General features: G+C 41.2%; 1 protein-coding gene across 1 annotated transcript; it reads right to left on the reverse strand.

Annotated features, from left to right (window-relative positions):
- Positions 1-299: 299 nt before the first annotated feature.
- CFAP36 (cilia and flagella associated protein 36) lies at positions 300-10,410 on the reverse strand. The gene is made up of 10 exons (XM_040057503.2): positions 10,266-10,410; positions 6,704-6,768; positions 5,720-5,821; positions 5,205-5,319; positions 4,196-4,283; positions 3,514-3,565; positions 2,517-2,643; positions 2,110-2,279; positions 1,538-1,693; positions 300-824 (listed from the first exon to the last, which is right to left on the reverse strand). The coding sequence occupies exons 1-10, from the start codon at positions 10,378-10,380 to the stop codon at positions 738-740; spliced, it is 1,077 nt and encodes a 358-aa protein (XP_039913437.1). The 5' UTR covers positions 10,381-10,410; the 3' UTR covers positions 300-737.
- Positions 10,411-16,614: the final 6,204 nt, after the last annotated feature.

Consider the following 16,614-nt stretch of genomic DNA (forward strand, 5'->3'; position numbering starts at 1 on the left):
ATGAGGCCATGCCATGGTCAAAGGGTGACCTCTCCTGGTTTCATCCTGAGTCTGTGAAAACCAAACCAGAAAAGGACTTGAAAAGATTTCTGCTACTCTGGAAATGAATTGCTGGGAACAGCCTCAGCTTTGCACTAAAGCAACTCCTTTTATTTCAAGTTGCATTTGTTGCAAACTGGGGCCTGGGAAATTGCCCCAAAAGCCTGTAAACCACTGTAACCTGGAGTTAATTTGTGAATGTCTTGACTCCCAAGGTCCACTGGCTTTCTCACAAATGAGGTGGTCGAAGGTGCACTTCCTTGTGAAACCAGACTTTATTACACTGCACAGCTGAAAAAGAGCCATTTGTTTATAATGGGCTAATAACAGGAAGCAAGTTTTGCACTGTTGAAATGAAAAAGTTAAAATGTTGAGCTTGGAGCTGTTGCCACAGGAATTCCTTTCTCAGCGCTCCATCGCTGCCTCTGCTCTCCGGGCTCAGGGCTGGAGCAGGGCTGTGCTCTGCAGTGATGGCACGGCCTCGCAGCAGGACAAAGTCAGGGAGTTTCCAGCACTCTGGAAAACGAGTGTTCATGGTGTGTTTCAGTGGCATTTGCAATAGGGAGTTAGCAGGTACTGAGCTGCTTGTCTGAAAGTTCTATAAATCCCAGTGTAAGATTGGAAATCCCTCCAATTACTGGTAATTTAGTCTAAAACACATCCTTCTGTTCTTCGGGTCAGCAATGAGTCTCTTAAAACTACCGCTTACTAATTACTTCTTCTTTTAGCTTTTCTGCAAGCATCTTCCTCTTCTGGAGCAGCCTTTGCTTCTCTTCTGACATTTCCTAAAAACAACAGTGAGTTGTGGAGTGAAAACCACACTGCAATAAGCAATGAGCAACCACCAGCCCCATCATGGACCCGAGGGGTAGATGGGGCTCCTGCCCCCACCCTGCCCTCTCCCACTGCCCTGATCCATATTTTGGGATGGATTCGTCCTGCTGAGCAATTGTCCTGAAGGTCACCAAGATTAGGGGCACCTTCTGAGCATAATAAAATGCACAGCAACTCTGAAAATTATTTGAGGCAAAAGAATGTCTTTGGATTTAAGTTCATGCCCTTAAGTACTTGCTCCGTAAAGGAGAGTACTGATTTTTGGGGTTGAAACAGAATAGTTATTACATTGTTTTGCAATGCAAGAGGGTTTTAAGGTCTTCTAGTATTTTCCTCATTTTTGAGAGCCTTTTCAAGCATTTGCAAAAAAAAAAAAAAAAAAAAAAAAAAAAATCCCTGAGACTTGAGAAACTCAAACAGGAAGTCACAGACTAGGAGCAAACAAGCATTTTATCTATTCATAAACTGAAGTTATTCAGGAGGGTTTGATGGTGCTGAAGCCAACCAATGCCAGCTTCATCACTGAAACTTCCCAAAACTTCCGCAAAACCAGTAACTTGGAAATATTTCCCCTCTCGTTCTTTTTAACCCATTCCCACTCTTCACCAGCAGCCATGGACACCTGCACTGAAAGCACCCATGGGTTTATATAAAAGTGCTTCACCTCTTTGGGAGGGGATTCCTCCCCTTTCTGGTCAATGTTTGGTGGTGGTGGTACATTATTTTTTGACTCTTTCTTCGTAGCCAGCAGCAGGTCTCGTTTTTTCTTTAGGTAATCCTCACGTTGCTTCAGCTGCTGCTTTTCGGTTTCTGATAAATCCTGGGGGGAAAAAATTGAAATTTTGAAATTAATTCTTTTCTATCAATGTCCTGTGCAAGAAGAGCACATTTACATCCCATTTGCTTCCAAAATTACCAGGCGAAAACAAATCCAAGTTGAGGCTTCAAGTCAGAGCTGTCTCCTAAGAAATTACCAAAGGACTGAATGCTGAATTCTACTCTGAAACCAGAAATCATGAACTGAACTTTGTGCTAATTAAACTGTGAAAAACATGAAAGACTGTTTACATGTTTGTTTCTAAAATAACCCAAAATAATCCAAACCCACCTGGTTATAGTAACAGAAATTCTGTATTTAAATATAATACTATTTAAAATATATACTGTACATGTAACCCTCTCTCTTTGCATTCTAGTTCTATGTTTGACTTTTTTTCTTATTTGTTTTTAACTTACAGGTCCTTTCACTCCAGCTTTTTGCACTGTGTTCTCTGAACCTTTCCCAGCAGACCTTTTCTTAGTGTCTTCTTTCCCCTTGGTACAAGAGGGCTGGAGTAAGTTTTCAGTTCCTTTTTGTACTGGGCAAACTGGTTTGGGGTCTTCTTTTGTAGATTTATGAGATCCCTCTAAGTAATTTTACATAGAAGACAATTAGAAAGAATAGAAATACATCAGATAAAAATGAACAGAACATCATGGAATAGTAAAACATCCGATGTTGGAAGGTATTCCTCCAGGGTAAATACACTTTTCTCACAGCCTTATCCAACCAAGTTCCTAAAATCCTGATACAAGTGGACTCTTGTATCATTTAAAACCATAATTGTGTTGCCCACTCAACACTGCACTCCCCCTAAAATTACCTAATGGGCATTTTGGAGTTTCTCGAGAGTCCTCAGCTCCTTCAGTGGATTCCTTAACTTTAACAGCTTCTCTTGAATCTCCTGGAAAATTGTGGGTAACATCTGGAGCTTTGAGTTTAGCACATGCCTTGAATTAGAAAACAAATAAACCCAGCTGTTACATTTCCTGGCACTGTACCTCAAGTACTGAACTGTCCACACAAAGGAATCTCCCAGAATTTCCAATTAAAACTGCATTATTTACCCTACAGACAATCCAACCCTTCTCTCAGAATTTCTCTCTAGAAATTGTCTATGCTGTTATCAACCACGTAATTCATGTCAGAACCCCACACCATTCATTAAAAATTGAAATAATTTTGTGTTAAATCATTCTTTTAACAAAAAATGTATCACTGAACACTATCACCTTCTCTGGCAGGTGAACTTCACTGGGGGCTCTGCTATCTGGCTTGTTTATCAAGAATATTGATATTCTTGTGGGTCTGTAGAGACTTGGTTAAAACCTGCCTGTTTTTCCAGTCAAGGGGAGGTTTATTGCCATGATTTCACAATTTGGCCAGTCCCCATTTACATTTGGTTTCCTTTGTCTGTGGTTTATTCTGATGGAAACCAAGGAATGGTTTCTTGGAGAGGATTTCTGGGCCCTGGTGATCAGTTCTGTCTCGTGAACACTAACTGAATAACTATACTGTCTACCAAGTGATCCTGAAGGTAATTACTGTGGGATTATGAGTGCTGTCATCTCCAAGCAGCTTACACTTTGAAGGCTCTTTGATCCTGACAATACCAGCAATTCAGCTCCTCTCTGGATCCGAAAGGTTGACACCCGTTAGCAGGATTTCAGGATTCAGGTGCTGAGTAGGGAGTGTGCTTTGTGTGGGGCACTGCATTGATGGAACACACGGCCTGTAAGGGATCCGGGCAGAGCCAGGACAGAATATCAGGGGATTTCTTAATCATCCCCAAAACTCACATACAAAGGTAAGATACTCACTTCTTCAGTCCTCTTTCTCTCTTGCTCTATTTCATACTCTTCCTTAGATTTTCTGTAACAATAAACATGAGTAAACATTCAAAACTCTAGTGGTAGTGATTTGCGGGGAACTTTAACACTGCTTAAATATTTGAGGACTATCAAAGCAATTACAAGGTAATGTGAATTTGTGAGCATCCAAAGTATTTCCATGACTTAAGTCTTAATAGAAATAAATAATTGGGATAAACACACAAGAGCCCACTGTTCTCAACTATCTTTGTGTTAAAATAATTGTGTAAGAATTTCCAGGACTTATCTATCCCTTGATTTAATTTGCTAATTTAAAGACAGGAAGGGAGGTATTTCCAGAATCCATAAGGAAAATAGCATTATTTCACATAACTTGGATGGACTCATCTGCTATTATCTGTTTATGTGTCCGTGAACTGGGAGCGGGGGAGAACCTGCAGAAGTTGTACTGGTCTCACACAGATCATAGCAACAGTTCTCACTCACTATTTGGATGTTCCTGAGCACACCCACTGCCCAGCACCAACCATTTTTTTTCAGGTGGGATGTTGACAAGAATTACCTGTTATCTGTAAGATGAAGGCAGTTCCCTGGAAAAGGCTGGAAGAGTTAGGTCCTGCAGACCTATATTTTAAAATAACATACAAAGCAGGACTGACTGATTTCTTACCTTAGAACCTCCCTGAGTACTTTCATTTCTTCCTGTTCGATTTCACTGAATACATCAGAACCCTCTGTCAAACACTCAGGCACTACACCTGGAAAAGAAAAACAAGATTTATGCATTATTCTAAGGAAAAATATTTTGTGCTCCAATTGGCAGAGAAGAAAATAATTTTTTTAAAAAAACCCCAAACACGAGAAAATCACATTCACAGAACCAAAGCCATGTAATTCTTCCTCTGAATCTGTTTCTACAGAGCTCCTAGATCCTAGAGGGAAAGGTCCTAAATCCTGGTAGGAATTCATTTCTGGCAATGAAAGTTTTGACATCAAAGGTTAAGCCAAACTCTGCATTGACCATTATGTGTCATTTCCTGTAGGCTGCAATTCAACCATGGCCACCTGAACCACTCCCAAATGTAGCTGTTATATGAAAGGTGAAATTTAAAAATTATTCCCTGAAAAACACGCATACAGTAAAGAGTAAGTAAAACTAAAGACATGGAAGGAAGGAGTGGGATTAAAATCCTTTCAGAAGCATCACCAGAGCAGCAAAGTTGGGTGTTCTTTCTCATACATGTATAAGCATGATGAAGGCCTTAACTTGTGCTTTCTGAATGGATTTTTCAGTGTGAATTGCAGAGTAAGCACAGCAGACACTACACCATCCTCGCCATGCAAAGAGCAGAATTCCAGCTATTGATATTGCTCTGTTTGAGGAACTGCTCTAAGTGCTTTAACTCAGAATTGTCACCAAAATTCTACAACAGAAAACTCAGTCAAGCACAGAGAAATTGAGACAAACAGACTGGAATTTTGTTAACTTTAAAATTGCACTGAGAGTGCAAGCCAAGGACTAAGTAATGAAATCGCTGTCTCAGTATCATCAACTGGATGTTTTCCCGTAACTTGAATTGGAGCAGAACTAGCATTCCACACTCATTTATGAATGGCTTAAAGAGTCATCAAAAGAACTCTAAACACCTGCAGTGAACCCCCCATTCATAATTTCTTACCATTTCTTTCTTTGATGATTCGAATTGCTTGCAGTTGCATTTCAATATTTTTCTGTACCATCATTTTTTTAAATAGTCTAAAATCTTCTGCTGCCAACACTGTTTGCAGAATGGCCTGTGGAAGGAAAGATATGCACAAAATTAAACCCCCACAGAAATCCTAACCATCTCAGTCTGTTGAAAATTAGCTTTTTTCAATTCTGGGAAGCATGTTTTTAATAATTATACTTCATTCTCCTATCTGTCTATTTTTCCAGATATACAAGAAGAGCTCATGGCCAGGAAAATAACGTGGTGGGTTATGCCTTCAGATCAATATGTCTGCAGTAACATTATGACAATATTATAATATTATGACAAAATTGGGTTTCCCAGGGTAAGTTTATACCTGCATTTCAGTTGAAAATTACAGTTTCACCATGAACACTTTTCCAAGTTTCATCTCCTGCCAGCTATGTTAGGGAAAACATCAAGCTAACAATGAAATCCATACATTGCTTAATGAAGGCAAATACCTGTGAGGTGTGGGTCTTTGCAAGAGGAGAAGAAAAAGCTTCTTGAAATTTCTCCTCATTAATTCCAACTTCTTTAAGGTAGTCCTCTAGTAATCTCTCCACCTGTAAGAAAGTATAAGCCTTACCTTCTAAGGTTTCTCCCTAAGAATCATAGGAATTTTTGTCATGACTGTCTATTCTTTTCTGCTCATGTTGTGCTTTATAAACTCAAAGAAAAATCATTACAATAGCATATCTGACTTTTCTGGTATTTGCTTTCATGAACTGTTCAAAATGAGCATTTTTATTGCTAAATTTGATTACTCCTTAATGTATCTTCTCCAATTTCCAGGACTCTCACTCATGTACCTTTTCCCTGGACTTTTGGCTAGTATTCCACATGGTTTTTTTGATGTAAGTAAAAGTCTTTTTGCCAGTCTGTGCCTGAAAACCTTTCGGTCAGAGCAGAAATCAATCTTGGTTTGTATTTATTCAATCAAAGCTTTTTAATATCATGTATTCCACAGGCTCATTAGAAAAAGAGTGTGTTAGAAATCTGCATGTACTGTTTTATAGGTATTTCAGCTCCAAGAATCTCCTGTAGTTTTTTTCTGATGACTGAAAGATAATTCAAAAGATTTCCCAGACTCGTTAGTGAACAAAATACAAATTGTGAGTGCTCTCAGACATCCTGCTGGTTGTCATTTTAACTTGACAGAAAATAACATTATCAAGCTTATAAATACAATCTTGAAGGCAGTGGATATATTAATTTTAATGAAAAATATGTAAAACAGCCTAAGAGCTATGACTGTCACAGTTTCTTTTCTATGTACCTGATCTTTAGGCATAAAAATGCATATGACAACTACAATTCACAGGATTTCTAAGTAACATGTGGAAAAATTCTAAATAACAATCATAACCCAATTAGAAGTTCATCTAAATATTCATTTAATAATTGTTTTGCTTAGAAATTTACCACAAACAGTGAATAATGCTCACCAGAGCTTGGTACTCCTGATAAATTTCTGTGTAAGATAACTTGCTTTCTTCTTCATCATCAAAAACTGAGAAGGGGTAAGAAGAAACATTTTACAGTCAGTGTACAAACCACCACAAATTAACTTGCGCCCTAAATAGCAGGATTAACCTTTCCAGGGTAATATATTTAATCAATGAAAATATAGGCCATGATTTATAACAGTCCTGTCTTTTTCTACACACTCAGGCTAAGCACGTGCTTTTGATAATTGAAAGTAACTAAGCAGCATAATTTAATATTGGGAAAATATATCTTCATAATAGACTTGTAAGCAAGTTGAGGATTCAGCAGATACATTCACTATAAAATAAATTTTAATATAAGAACTGCCCCATGAACCTGTGTAAGGTTGTTCTGTCGTGCCAGGTGATACATCAAGCAGGAAATTTCTCACTCTCCATGTATTTACATGGAAGATGTATTTCTTAAGTACTTAAAGCACTTTTTTAAAATGTCATTCATTTAGTGAGAAGCCAAGGTGATGCAGGAAAATAAGTCCCTACCTGCAAAAACAGATAAACCCAAAGAGGAAATGTTAAGTTATATTTTAATTATATCTATCCCGATTTAGGAAAAATGGACATTCCACCAGCCATATTAATCATGTTCATGTAAATTCATATTAAAATCCCTGACTGGAACTACTCAAGCTCATGATCTCTATGCTGCAGAATATGTGGAAGAAGCAGAAAATAAGAGGAACTGAAAACTAAGGTTTGGGAGGGGGGGTTAATTTAAATTTTTTTCATGCCAACAACGAAGAGAGGTAATGTAAAACCTGGCACTTAAAAAGGCAGAGGCTTAGAAATAAGTCTGCCTCAATCCCTTTCAAGATTAGCCACTTGGACAAGTAATTTCTCAAGAACATCCTTTGAAGTCATTTGAATAATGGGAATTCTGCTTAAATTGGTAAACCAGTGAGATTTCTTTTTCATGTACATGTGACATCTCTGATGGTGGTGATGCCTGTGGAACCAGTGCAACCTTCACGCAAATTTAGAGTGACTTCTTGAAGGCATCCAACATTTTTCCCAGCCGCGACAGCGCTGAGGCCACGTCACACCAAACCTGGACACAGTGTGAGCTGAGGTGACACTCCCTAAAGCAGCATCACTTTTCTAACACAGAAGCGCAACGACACAAATCCAATCACATAGTTCAGGTCCCCCAAAAGCAGAGGAGAATCTGCTTTTTAATCGTACTTTGGAAAACCAACACTGCTTGTGGGTTTTGCACAAGGCAATTTTTTAAATGAAGAAATTAAAATAAAAGGTTTACAAATATCTAGGATTAAATTCAAATGGTAGGGAAGGTATTATAGATATCAGTTCTGTGGCAACCACTATATTACCAAACTCAGGAGGGCGAAAACACTTGACAGCCTCTGCTGTTCCCTGGCTGGGGATCCCTCCCAGCTCTTGCAGACCCCAGCTTTCACCTTGTCTTCTCTGTCCCCGTTCTCCCCACCCTTCCTGCCCTGGGGATCCCAAGCAGGGGTGACACAGGGACATCACCCCTCAGTGACAGCCGGCCTGGCACTGACGAGGGGATGTGCCTCCTGCAGAGCAGAGGGGGAAGCTGGCACACACCGTGCTCTGTCCCCAGGCTCAGGACACAGTGGGATGAGGTTCAGTGCCAAGTAAAGCAAGCTGCAGTCAGCATCTCCTCACAGCTAAGTGGCTCTAAGGAGTACTTGGAACAGAGACCTTGGATTTTCTTGAGTCAGGGCTCCTGAATCACGTAGTCATTATTCCTTAAGGTTTTGGCACAGTCTTTGGTTGCCCAACAGGAATAAAGATCTGAAGAACCACAGTATGAAGATAAGCCAGGGAACACAGATGTCCTGGGAGACATTCATTATCTTCATGTTAATTTCATGTTAAAACTGAAAATCTTGGCTAGGACCCATCGAATGGGATGATACATACCCATCTATTTAATTTCAGTTCGATGTGAAAGGAAGTTAATCAGGTTATAAAAAACTAATCAAGTTCCCAGAAAGAGGGAGAGAGAGAAAGCAAACACACACTAACAGATAAAAAAACAGTACAATAAGTTTACAAATTGAAGAGCAAGGACTTGGCCTAAGTAACTACAGTTTTAAAATAAATTCTTCACATACCGATTACCAAAACCCAAACTGTATTTTCGAGGAATCACAAATTATTGTCAGTTAATCAGACTGTTACTAATATGCTTGTCCAGCCCAAAGATTAAATGTTTTGGGAATGCAAAGGACTCTGTCCTGACAAAGTATGTCAGTACAAAACCAGCAATGGAATCAGCACAGCAGGACGTGGCCACCACGAGCTTGCCTCACTCTAGGTGGAAATTTACAGCGGTTCAACAAATCTTCTTACTGTCAGTAAATTCCCCTCAACCTTCTAAGGAGAAGGGATCATTGCTCCTGAGAGGGATAAATCAATTCCCCCCGATAGCTAAACCCAGACCTTTTGCATGATAACCAGATGGGTTTGGCCCACCCCAGGTTTAGGCAGACTTCCCAGGAGAAAACTTCCAAACTAGGTTTCTCTAACTCCTTCTAGCTGTGAAGGCTCCAGGAGCTTTACATTCCTCTTTTTCCAGTTTTAAGAGAGAAAGGTGTACGGACTCACGACAATCGTGCCTCAAGCAAAGTTTGAGCCGGTAGAAATGATTGGGGGAGAAACTGAGAAGCATTTTTTTTCCCAAGAATCACAAACAAAAGCTGCCTTTTTTTTTTTCCAAAGGTCTTTGGCACTGCTTTCAGACTTGCCCAAATTGTTATTACTTTGGTAATGTAATGATCCAGGTGGTTTTTGGCAGCAGAAATTGTTCTGTAAGCAGCAGAAGTATTTAGCCAAATCTCTACATCAGAAAGTCTATCTCCTCCTTCCCTTACTGCAGATACAAACCTGCTTTACTCATTTTACCCAAGCTGCTGCCCAATCCGTGCCTTGATTGTCTCAGCAAGATGGAGAAAGAAATGGCCGTTTAACTGGAGTTACTTCGCAGCTAAACTCACACACAGGGTCACCTACAAAACATCCTCGGTAACCACTGATAATGCTGACTATAATTTTTGCGAGGTACTAGAACTCAGGTGTTTTCACCTCTTAACTGACAACATTCACACATTTGCAGGAATTTAACTTCGGGCCTTCTCCTCCTGTGTCCCACTGACCAAACGGCGCTTTCGGCTGTCCAGACCAGCTCCCTAAGGAAAACTCCTGGCCCTGCGAGAGCTTTGGAGGCCGTGCCGGAGTCCGAGGCGCCGCAGGGTGCAGCGCTCGCTCCGTGTCGGCCGTAAGCTCATGCCATAATCCCAGGACGAGCTAATGGATGCAAATGGCACCTCCCGACACACGGCTCCCCCGGGGAACACCGCGGGCCCCGGGGAGCGCCCGGCGGGGAGCGCGGTCGGAGGGGCCGAGTGCGCGCTCCTGCACAACGCCGGGAGCCGCAGGGACACCGCGCACCGGGGACAGGCCCCGGCGGCGGCCTCGGGGAACTCGCCCTGCCCTGCCCGGCGGCCCCGCTCACCCTCGCAGTTGTGCTCCATGAACTCCAGGATGGGGATGGACCAGGCGGGTCCCCGCAGGAAGCCGGCGATGGTGTCCACCACCCACTCCACGTCGTCCTCCTCCTCGGCCGCCATGGCCGGCGGCGCGGGCGCTATGGCAACCGGCGTCACGGGGCGGGACCCGCGGGCCGGGAGCCGCCCCCACGGCATTCCCGGGAGTCGCGGCGCGGCGGGAAGCGGGGCTGGGGAGCGCGGCCAGCGAGGGCGCCTGGCGCGGGAGCAGGGGGACGACGCTTGGCAGCAGCCCGCAGCATCTCCGGCCGCCTGACGTGCGGGTCCTGCGCAGCAACGAAAAGAGAAGAAAGTAGTACCTTCCGTGATTGTTAGTCAGCGGTCTTGGGGGAAATGGAGCACGGGAACAGGCTGCTCAGCCAGGCTTCCCCGTGCTTGGGGACAGCCGGGATGGACATGAGGGACGCTGCTCTGAGAAGCCGCCTTGCACTGGCCCTGTGCCCTCCGGAGATCCGCAGTTGTCCTAATGCCTCTCTCACCCACACTTTCACAGTACAGGCCAGGTTGGGCTTATATATTTAAATTTTATAAAAAATTATCCCAGATGATGGAAAATCGCTGTTATCCCCTATTTTATCATGTGCAGAATGCAGTGGCATTGTGGAGCAAACAATAACGTGTTCCTTGTTAGTTGTTGAAGCCGGTGCTCTTAATTCTAATGTTAATACCTCATCAGGCCTTCGTAAGAACACGGATAATTTGTAACTTAGTAACACTGCAAAAACCCTACCGTGCTAGAATTAGGAAATCGTTTACATGGCAATGGGTAAGAAGGTTTACATTAACACTTAATCATTTGGGTATTTCTTAGGGGTGGTGGTTGTGGCACATTCCTTTTCTCTCACTGTCCTCATCCCTTACGCTGCTGACAAACTGAGAAGTTTTCCCCAATGTTTAAATTTATGTTCTTCCTAATACTGGGTGATTGCTTGCCTTACTGGTAACACGTCGCTGGTAAGTAAACAAACAAAACAACCAAAACAAAACAAAAAAACAAACCACACCACCCTTTTTGAAAGATTTTAATGGCCACAAACAGTTGCAGTTCCACTTCATTACATCAGGTTCGGGCTTGGTCTTGGTAATCATCTCTCATTAATGAGATTTTACCTGCCCAAAGTTTCTGTGCTTGGTGAAAGCTAATTTATTTTCTCACTATTTTTTCTCAAAGGTAACAATTCAATGCTCTCAGAACTGCAGAGAAGTACCTGATCATGATTTAAATAAGTATCTGCACTGGAAAAACTTCAAATTTTCCTTTTGCAGGTCACTTTTTTTCACCATCAGCGCTTCCATTTCTACGGCCAGTTTTGTAGCCTGAGAGCATCAGTAGTATGACAGGATATTAATTTCCTATTTGTTGCATTAAAAGTTAAAGCATTTCATCACAGTTACAAGAAAAATTGCTGCAGTGATGAGTATGAGGAAATTCTGTCCTCCATAATCAAATCCGTTTTATCACCTCGCAGAAAACTGCCTGATGTAATCATGTTCTGTCCATAGATGTCAGGGGAAACACTGGAGTTGGTGGTTTAGTTGTTAATAGTACAAAAGATGGAGCCGGAAATGCTCCTTTGTCTGACTCACAAAAAGCATTTATTGCTTGATTTTCTGTCTTCTCCGAGCAAATTGCTACTTCAGACATTTTAACGTGTGTGTATATATATATATATATGTGTGTGTATATATATATATGTATGTGTGTATGTATGTATGTATACTCACACACTGAGAGGCAGATTTTGTCAAGCCTTTCCAGTCTCTGTGTTCCACTGAATTCTTTATGTCACTACCCAACTCTCTTCACATCCAGTGGGTTTGACTCACATGCACAATAATTAAGTTTGAAGTTCCAGAATCTTGAGAATATCTGACTTCTTTTTGCTGAATGCCATTTTAGATCTGTTGCTGAATTTATAAATTTATGTATCTATTTATAAATAAAGAGGCAAGAAGTGAGGCAGAGGAGCTTCTTAGCTATTGGCAGAGGTGGTTTTTATATCATTTCTCACTTCTTCAATGTGGATAATTTTGTAGCTTTTGAGCAATTTAAAGGGTACTGGCAAAAGTGCAATTATCAGATTATCAGTTAAACAGTATTAATTTTAATTACTCTTTTGTTTAGGCTTTAATTCTCCTATCCACCTAGTTTGTAATACTCTTACTACTGCAACAGTTATAAATATTTCTACCTTAGTAAACTTAATGCAACTTTTCCAGATTGTTTTTATAAATTTTCATTTGGGAGGGATGTTTTTTTAGAACACTGAGCTCAAGCTTCTGAAAACTTGAGGTGCAAAGGTGTTTTGTTTCAGTCCAGTAGACAGAATTAAATGTGACTTCTGTGTAAAATGTTGAAAATTAAAATCCTAATTCGTTTGGATTTATTTGAAACAGTTTATTGGGGAGATTTTCTGATTAAATATGTTCTGCTTTAGGGGCTTTACTGTACTCTAGTCAAAGCTAAACTAGGAGAGAAATTGGTTCTGAGCAATGCAGGCACATTGAAGAAGTGCTTAAAGTCAAGAAAGGAATTGTGAGTTATCTTCATTTTCCTCCCCTTTGAGATACTGAGCTCCTGCAGGAACTTCTAAAGAGCTTACTATTTAGGTACTTTTCTTTCATTTTATAAAGCTTTTCTTTTCTCTTGTGACTTGAAGGTTTTATACAAATGTACGGCTGTTTCACAGAATCCATTCTGCCCGAGAGGCCATTCCTAATATAATTATCTAATAATAAGCATATGCCACTGCTTTTCCTATAATAATGCTTCTTAGCTAAATTATCTAATCTTAAAAGCATCTCAAGTGTCCAGCATCTAATGCTTTCTCTTTACAGCTTGTGGATATAAGAGATATTAGAACGGAAAGAATAGTATTTCTTCTCTTTTTTAGAGTTTTTTTCATTTATATACTTGCCACAAACCATGCACATTTTACCTACACCTTTATCTAAAAGTCTGTCCATAAGACTGATTTCATATCTTTTCCTGAAGCAAATTTTGTTCTTTATTTAGCAACAATAGGATTTATTCCCATATATACTTTTCATGGAGATTTTCTCCACACGGATTGACCCAGTGTTTTAGTAATTGCTGCAGCGCTTTTATCATTGTTTTTACTGTGGTGTCTGCACCTCTTGAATTCTAAAAATTCTTGTAACGATTTCATTTTTTTCTGTTGAATTTCAGCTGATTGTTATTGATGGAAGATGAACTACAGCAAGGTGAAGTGTGTGGTTTGATCTGAAGCCTGTGAACTTTGCTATTGTAGTCTCTTCTGGCATGGAGTTCTGCAGCCATGAGCAGGTTAAAAAGGGAATAAGAAAAAGCCCTGTGACCTTTCTTCAGAAGCAAGTTTCACTGAACCAGGAAGGACAGCATCTGCAGAGTATGAAATGGTATCAATAAGAGTATGAGATGGTTAGAAATAGTAAAATAGTAAATTTCCAGATGCATGGGCATTTTATTCATTGCAGAATAAGAGTGGGAGAAAGCCAGGGAACATGGTTGCCACAAGTCCATGATAATAATAGTTAAAAAAGAAAATGATACAACCCTCAGTTGTGCATGGATTTTGGGGAAAGATCTTTATTTCTGAGTTGAGAAGACTTTCTACACAAGTCCAGCTTCTAACACCTTCAGCCAAGAGTCACTAAAGCTAAGCAGAAAGACTTCTACACAGTGAAACTTGTTTCACTTTCTCTTCAGTTTTTACCACTGTGAGAATTACACATTTTTAATTTTTTTGTAGAACTTCCCTGTCCTGGTTTAGGGAAAAACTTGGGAGAAAACCCCTGAATAAGATCCCTCCAGGAAGCAAACCCAAATGGCCCCTTCCTCCAACCGGCCTGGCAAAAAACTTATTTCAAGAATAGTGGAAAAAACTATTTTATTTAACAAACAAAGTGCATACAAGTATAAAGAATGAATAATATGAAACAATAAAAGCTCTCGTTCTGGAGTGAGATGGCAAATTGAGAAAGTCCTTGCCATGGGTGTAGCTCGGCTCTCTCTCTCAGCGTCTCCTCAGTCCCAGTCTCTCCGGCGCTGCTGGAAAATGCCGAGGTCCAGGCCCCGGTGGGCCGCAGGTGCAGCCCCCAGTGCTCCCCTGGGTTTTCAGTCCAGAGCAGGTTTAAACAGTCCCAAGAGAAAGGAAAATAAACAGTCCCAGGAACTTCTCTGCCCTAGCTAGCTGAAACTAACTAAAAGGGAAAAAAAACCTCTCTGTCCTGCAGTCTCTCCAAGCTTCTGCTGAACATCCCATCTGGAGAAGAATGTGTAGGAGTCAGGCAGTTTTCTCAAAACAAACTCCGCGCTTCTCCTTGCTCTTTGAACCAGTCTTAAAGGCACAGAACTCAATATACAGCGCAAACAGAACAGACAAATTGGGATACAAGCATCATAAAGTCACCCTAGGACATTCCCTTGAGAAGGACTCCTCAATATTAGGATTACTGAAGTGTTACCTGGGGCTATGTGGGAAGTGGGACTAGAAGAGATCTGAAAGCTGCCCAGCCTTGGAGTTTCCTCGACTGCATGGTACAAGAGACAATTTATTTGAGACATGAGTTTGGTTTGAGCCATTTAGTGTTACCGCAGGGCTTGGCTTTCAAGAAGGCATTTACAGGAAAAGTGCTGGTTCTGGGAGCTCTGGGGAAGAACTGGAGTTTGCATTTCTGAGTTTTATGACCCACATGTTTCAGTTGCCCCCAAGAACTTTGGCTAATTGCATTGTATTGTTGATTATAAAAGTCAAAGAAAAATCCCGAGGAAGACAATGCACTGGAGTGCCTCACAGAAACTATGCTTTCTACTGCTGAAACAGAAAAATCAATTGGATGTACAAGAAAGAAATACTTCCATAGAGATACAGATGGAAGTGCTTTGTACAGAACCTCATCTGTCCTGTTTCATGGATTTCAGATGTATAGGACTTATAGCAAGTCAGATATTGGAAGAATTACACAAATTAGGTTAGCAGAGTGCATCTGCTGGAGAGCAGCATTTTGTCCCATTTTCCAGGGTGTGTTAGTTGGCTCCCAGGTGCAGAAGGGACCCCACGCTCACAGCCCATGCTCTCGCTGTGCCAGCTCACTGATGTGATGGAGCCCTGTGTTCAGGGTGACACAGGACTGTCAGGGTGACTTGTTCTGAGATCTGAGCAGAGCCCAGGAATTCCAGACCCCTCACACAACCCCATTAACTCTCCTCACTGCTGCAACCGGCCCTCCAGCAACTTGCAGATTTGAGGGGTACTGCTCAAAAAGGGATTTTATCACCATGGCCAGCACCAGGGAGAACAGAGGTGCTGCTTCCCTCTTGCTGTACTATTTTCTTTTTATTTTCTAAGGTGCCATCTACTCAGGCTCATAGCAGAGGCTCTGTTTGGAACAGAGGAAGAGCTGGGGCATGTTGGACGTGGCCAGGAGCTGCTGAGCCGTATCACCCTGAGCATCTGGATACAGCTGCCACACTGTAGGCATGACCTCAGGAAGGCATAAAAACCAGAGCTGTGAGATGAAGAATGGAGCTTTTCACAGCCTCATGAACAGGTTAAATGATAGCAGCATAAGCAGGGCTGCTCCTATTCTTACTTGGAGGACACACTGTAGGATTCCTGTGTGTGCATGGTTTTCATTAAGCTCTGTAACTTTTAATAGTTGATTTTTATGAAAGCACCATGAGTTTTTTATTAAGTAGTTTGTATTTGTGGTCTGTAGGATTTTTAACTTGTGCTTTAATGTTATGATTAAAAAAAACCCAAAACAATTTGGCCACTATTCTTTTATAGAATTTTAATTATTAAATGACGCTGTGTGTAACTGTGAGTTATTTTGTGACTGAATCATGGATTACCTCACAGTAGAGCTCAGAGCTGGGGGCTATGCTGTCATTGCAGAGGACTTATTTCATGCCCTGCCTGTCTTGCTCATGCTTTTTAACATTGAAAAACTTGCCAAATATACCAAGTGTATGAAACTTGTCACTAGTCTTTACAAAGGTGTGAACAAGCAGGCTAGTTAGATTTTGTAGGAAACAAAGACAGGGAATGAGGTGAAATGAGTAGTACAAAAAACTGTGATTTCAAATTACTTTGACAGTGGAAGGTGGACAGCGGGAAGTTACCACTGCACAAAGCTTTTTGCCCTGGCTTTTTCTGTCCAGTCCTAGTTCTACTCTCTGGAGAGGAGTGAAAGCCACCCGTGCTTTCAGCTTAAGGGGTTAGAAGTCAGCCATGAACTTTTATTTTCAATAGCCTGCAGGGAGAAAGGCTGACTGGACAGCCTTGGGGATAA

This window comes from Hirundo rustica, chromosome 3 (assembly GCF_015227805.2).
Source record: "Hirundo rustica isolate bHirRus1 chromosome 3, bHirRus1.pri.v3, whole genome shotgun sequence".
Classification (NCBI taxonomy): Eukaryota; Metazoa; Chordata; class Aves; order Passeriformes; family Hirundinidae; genus Hirundo; species Hirundo rustica.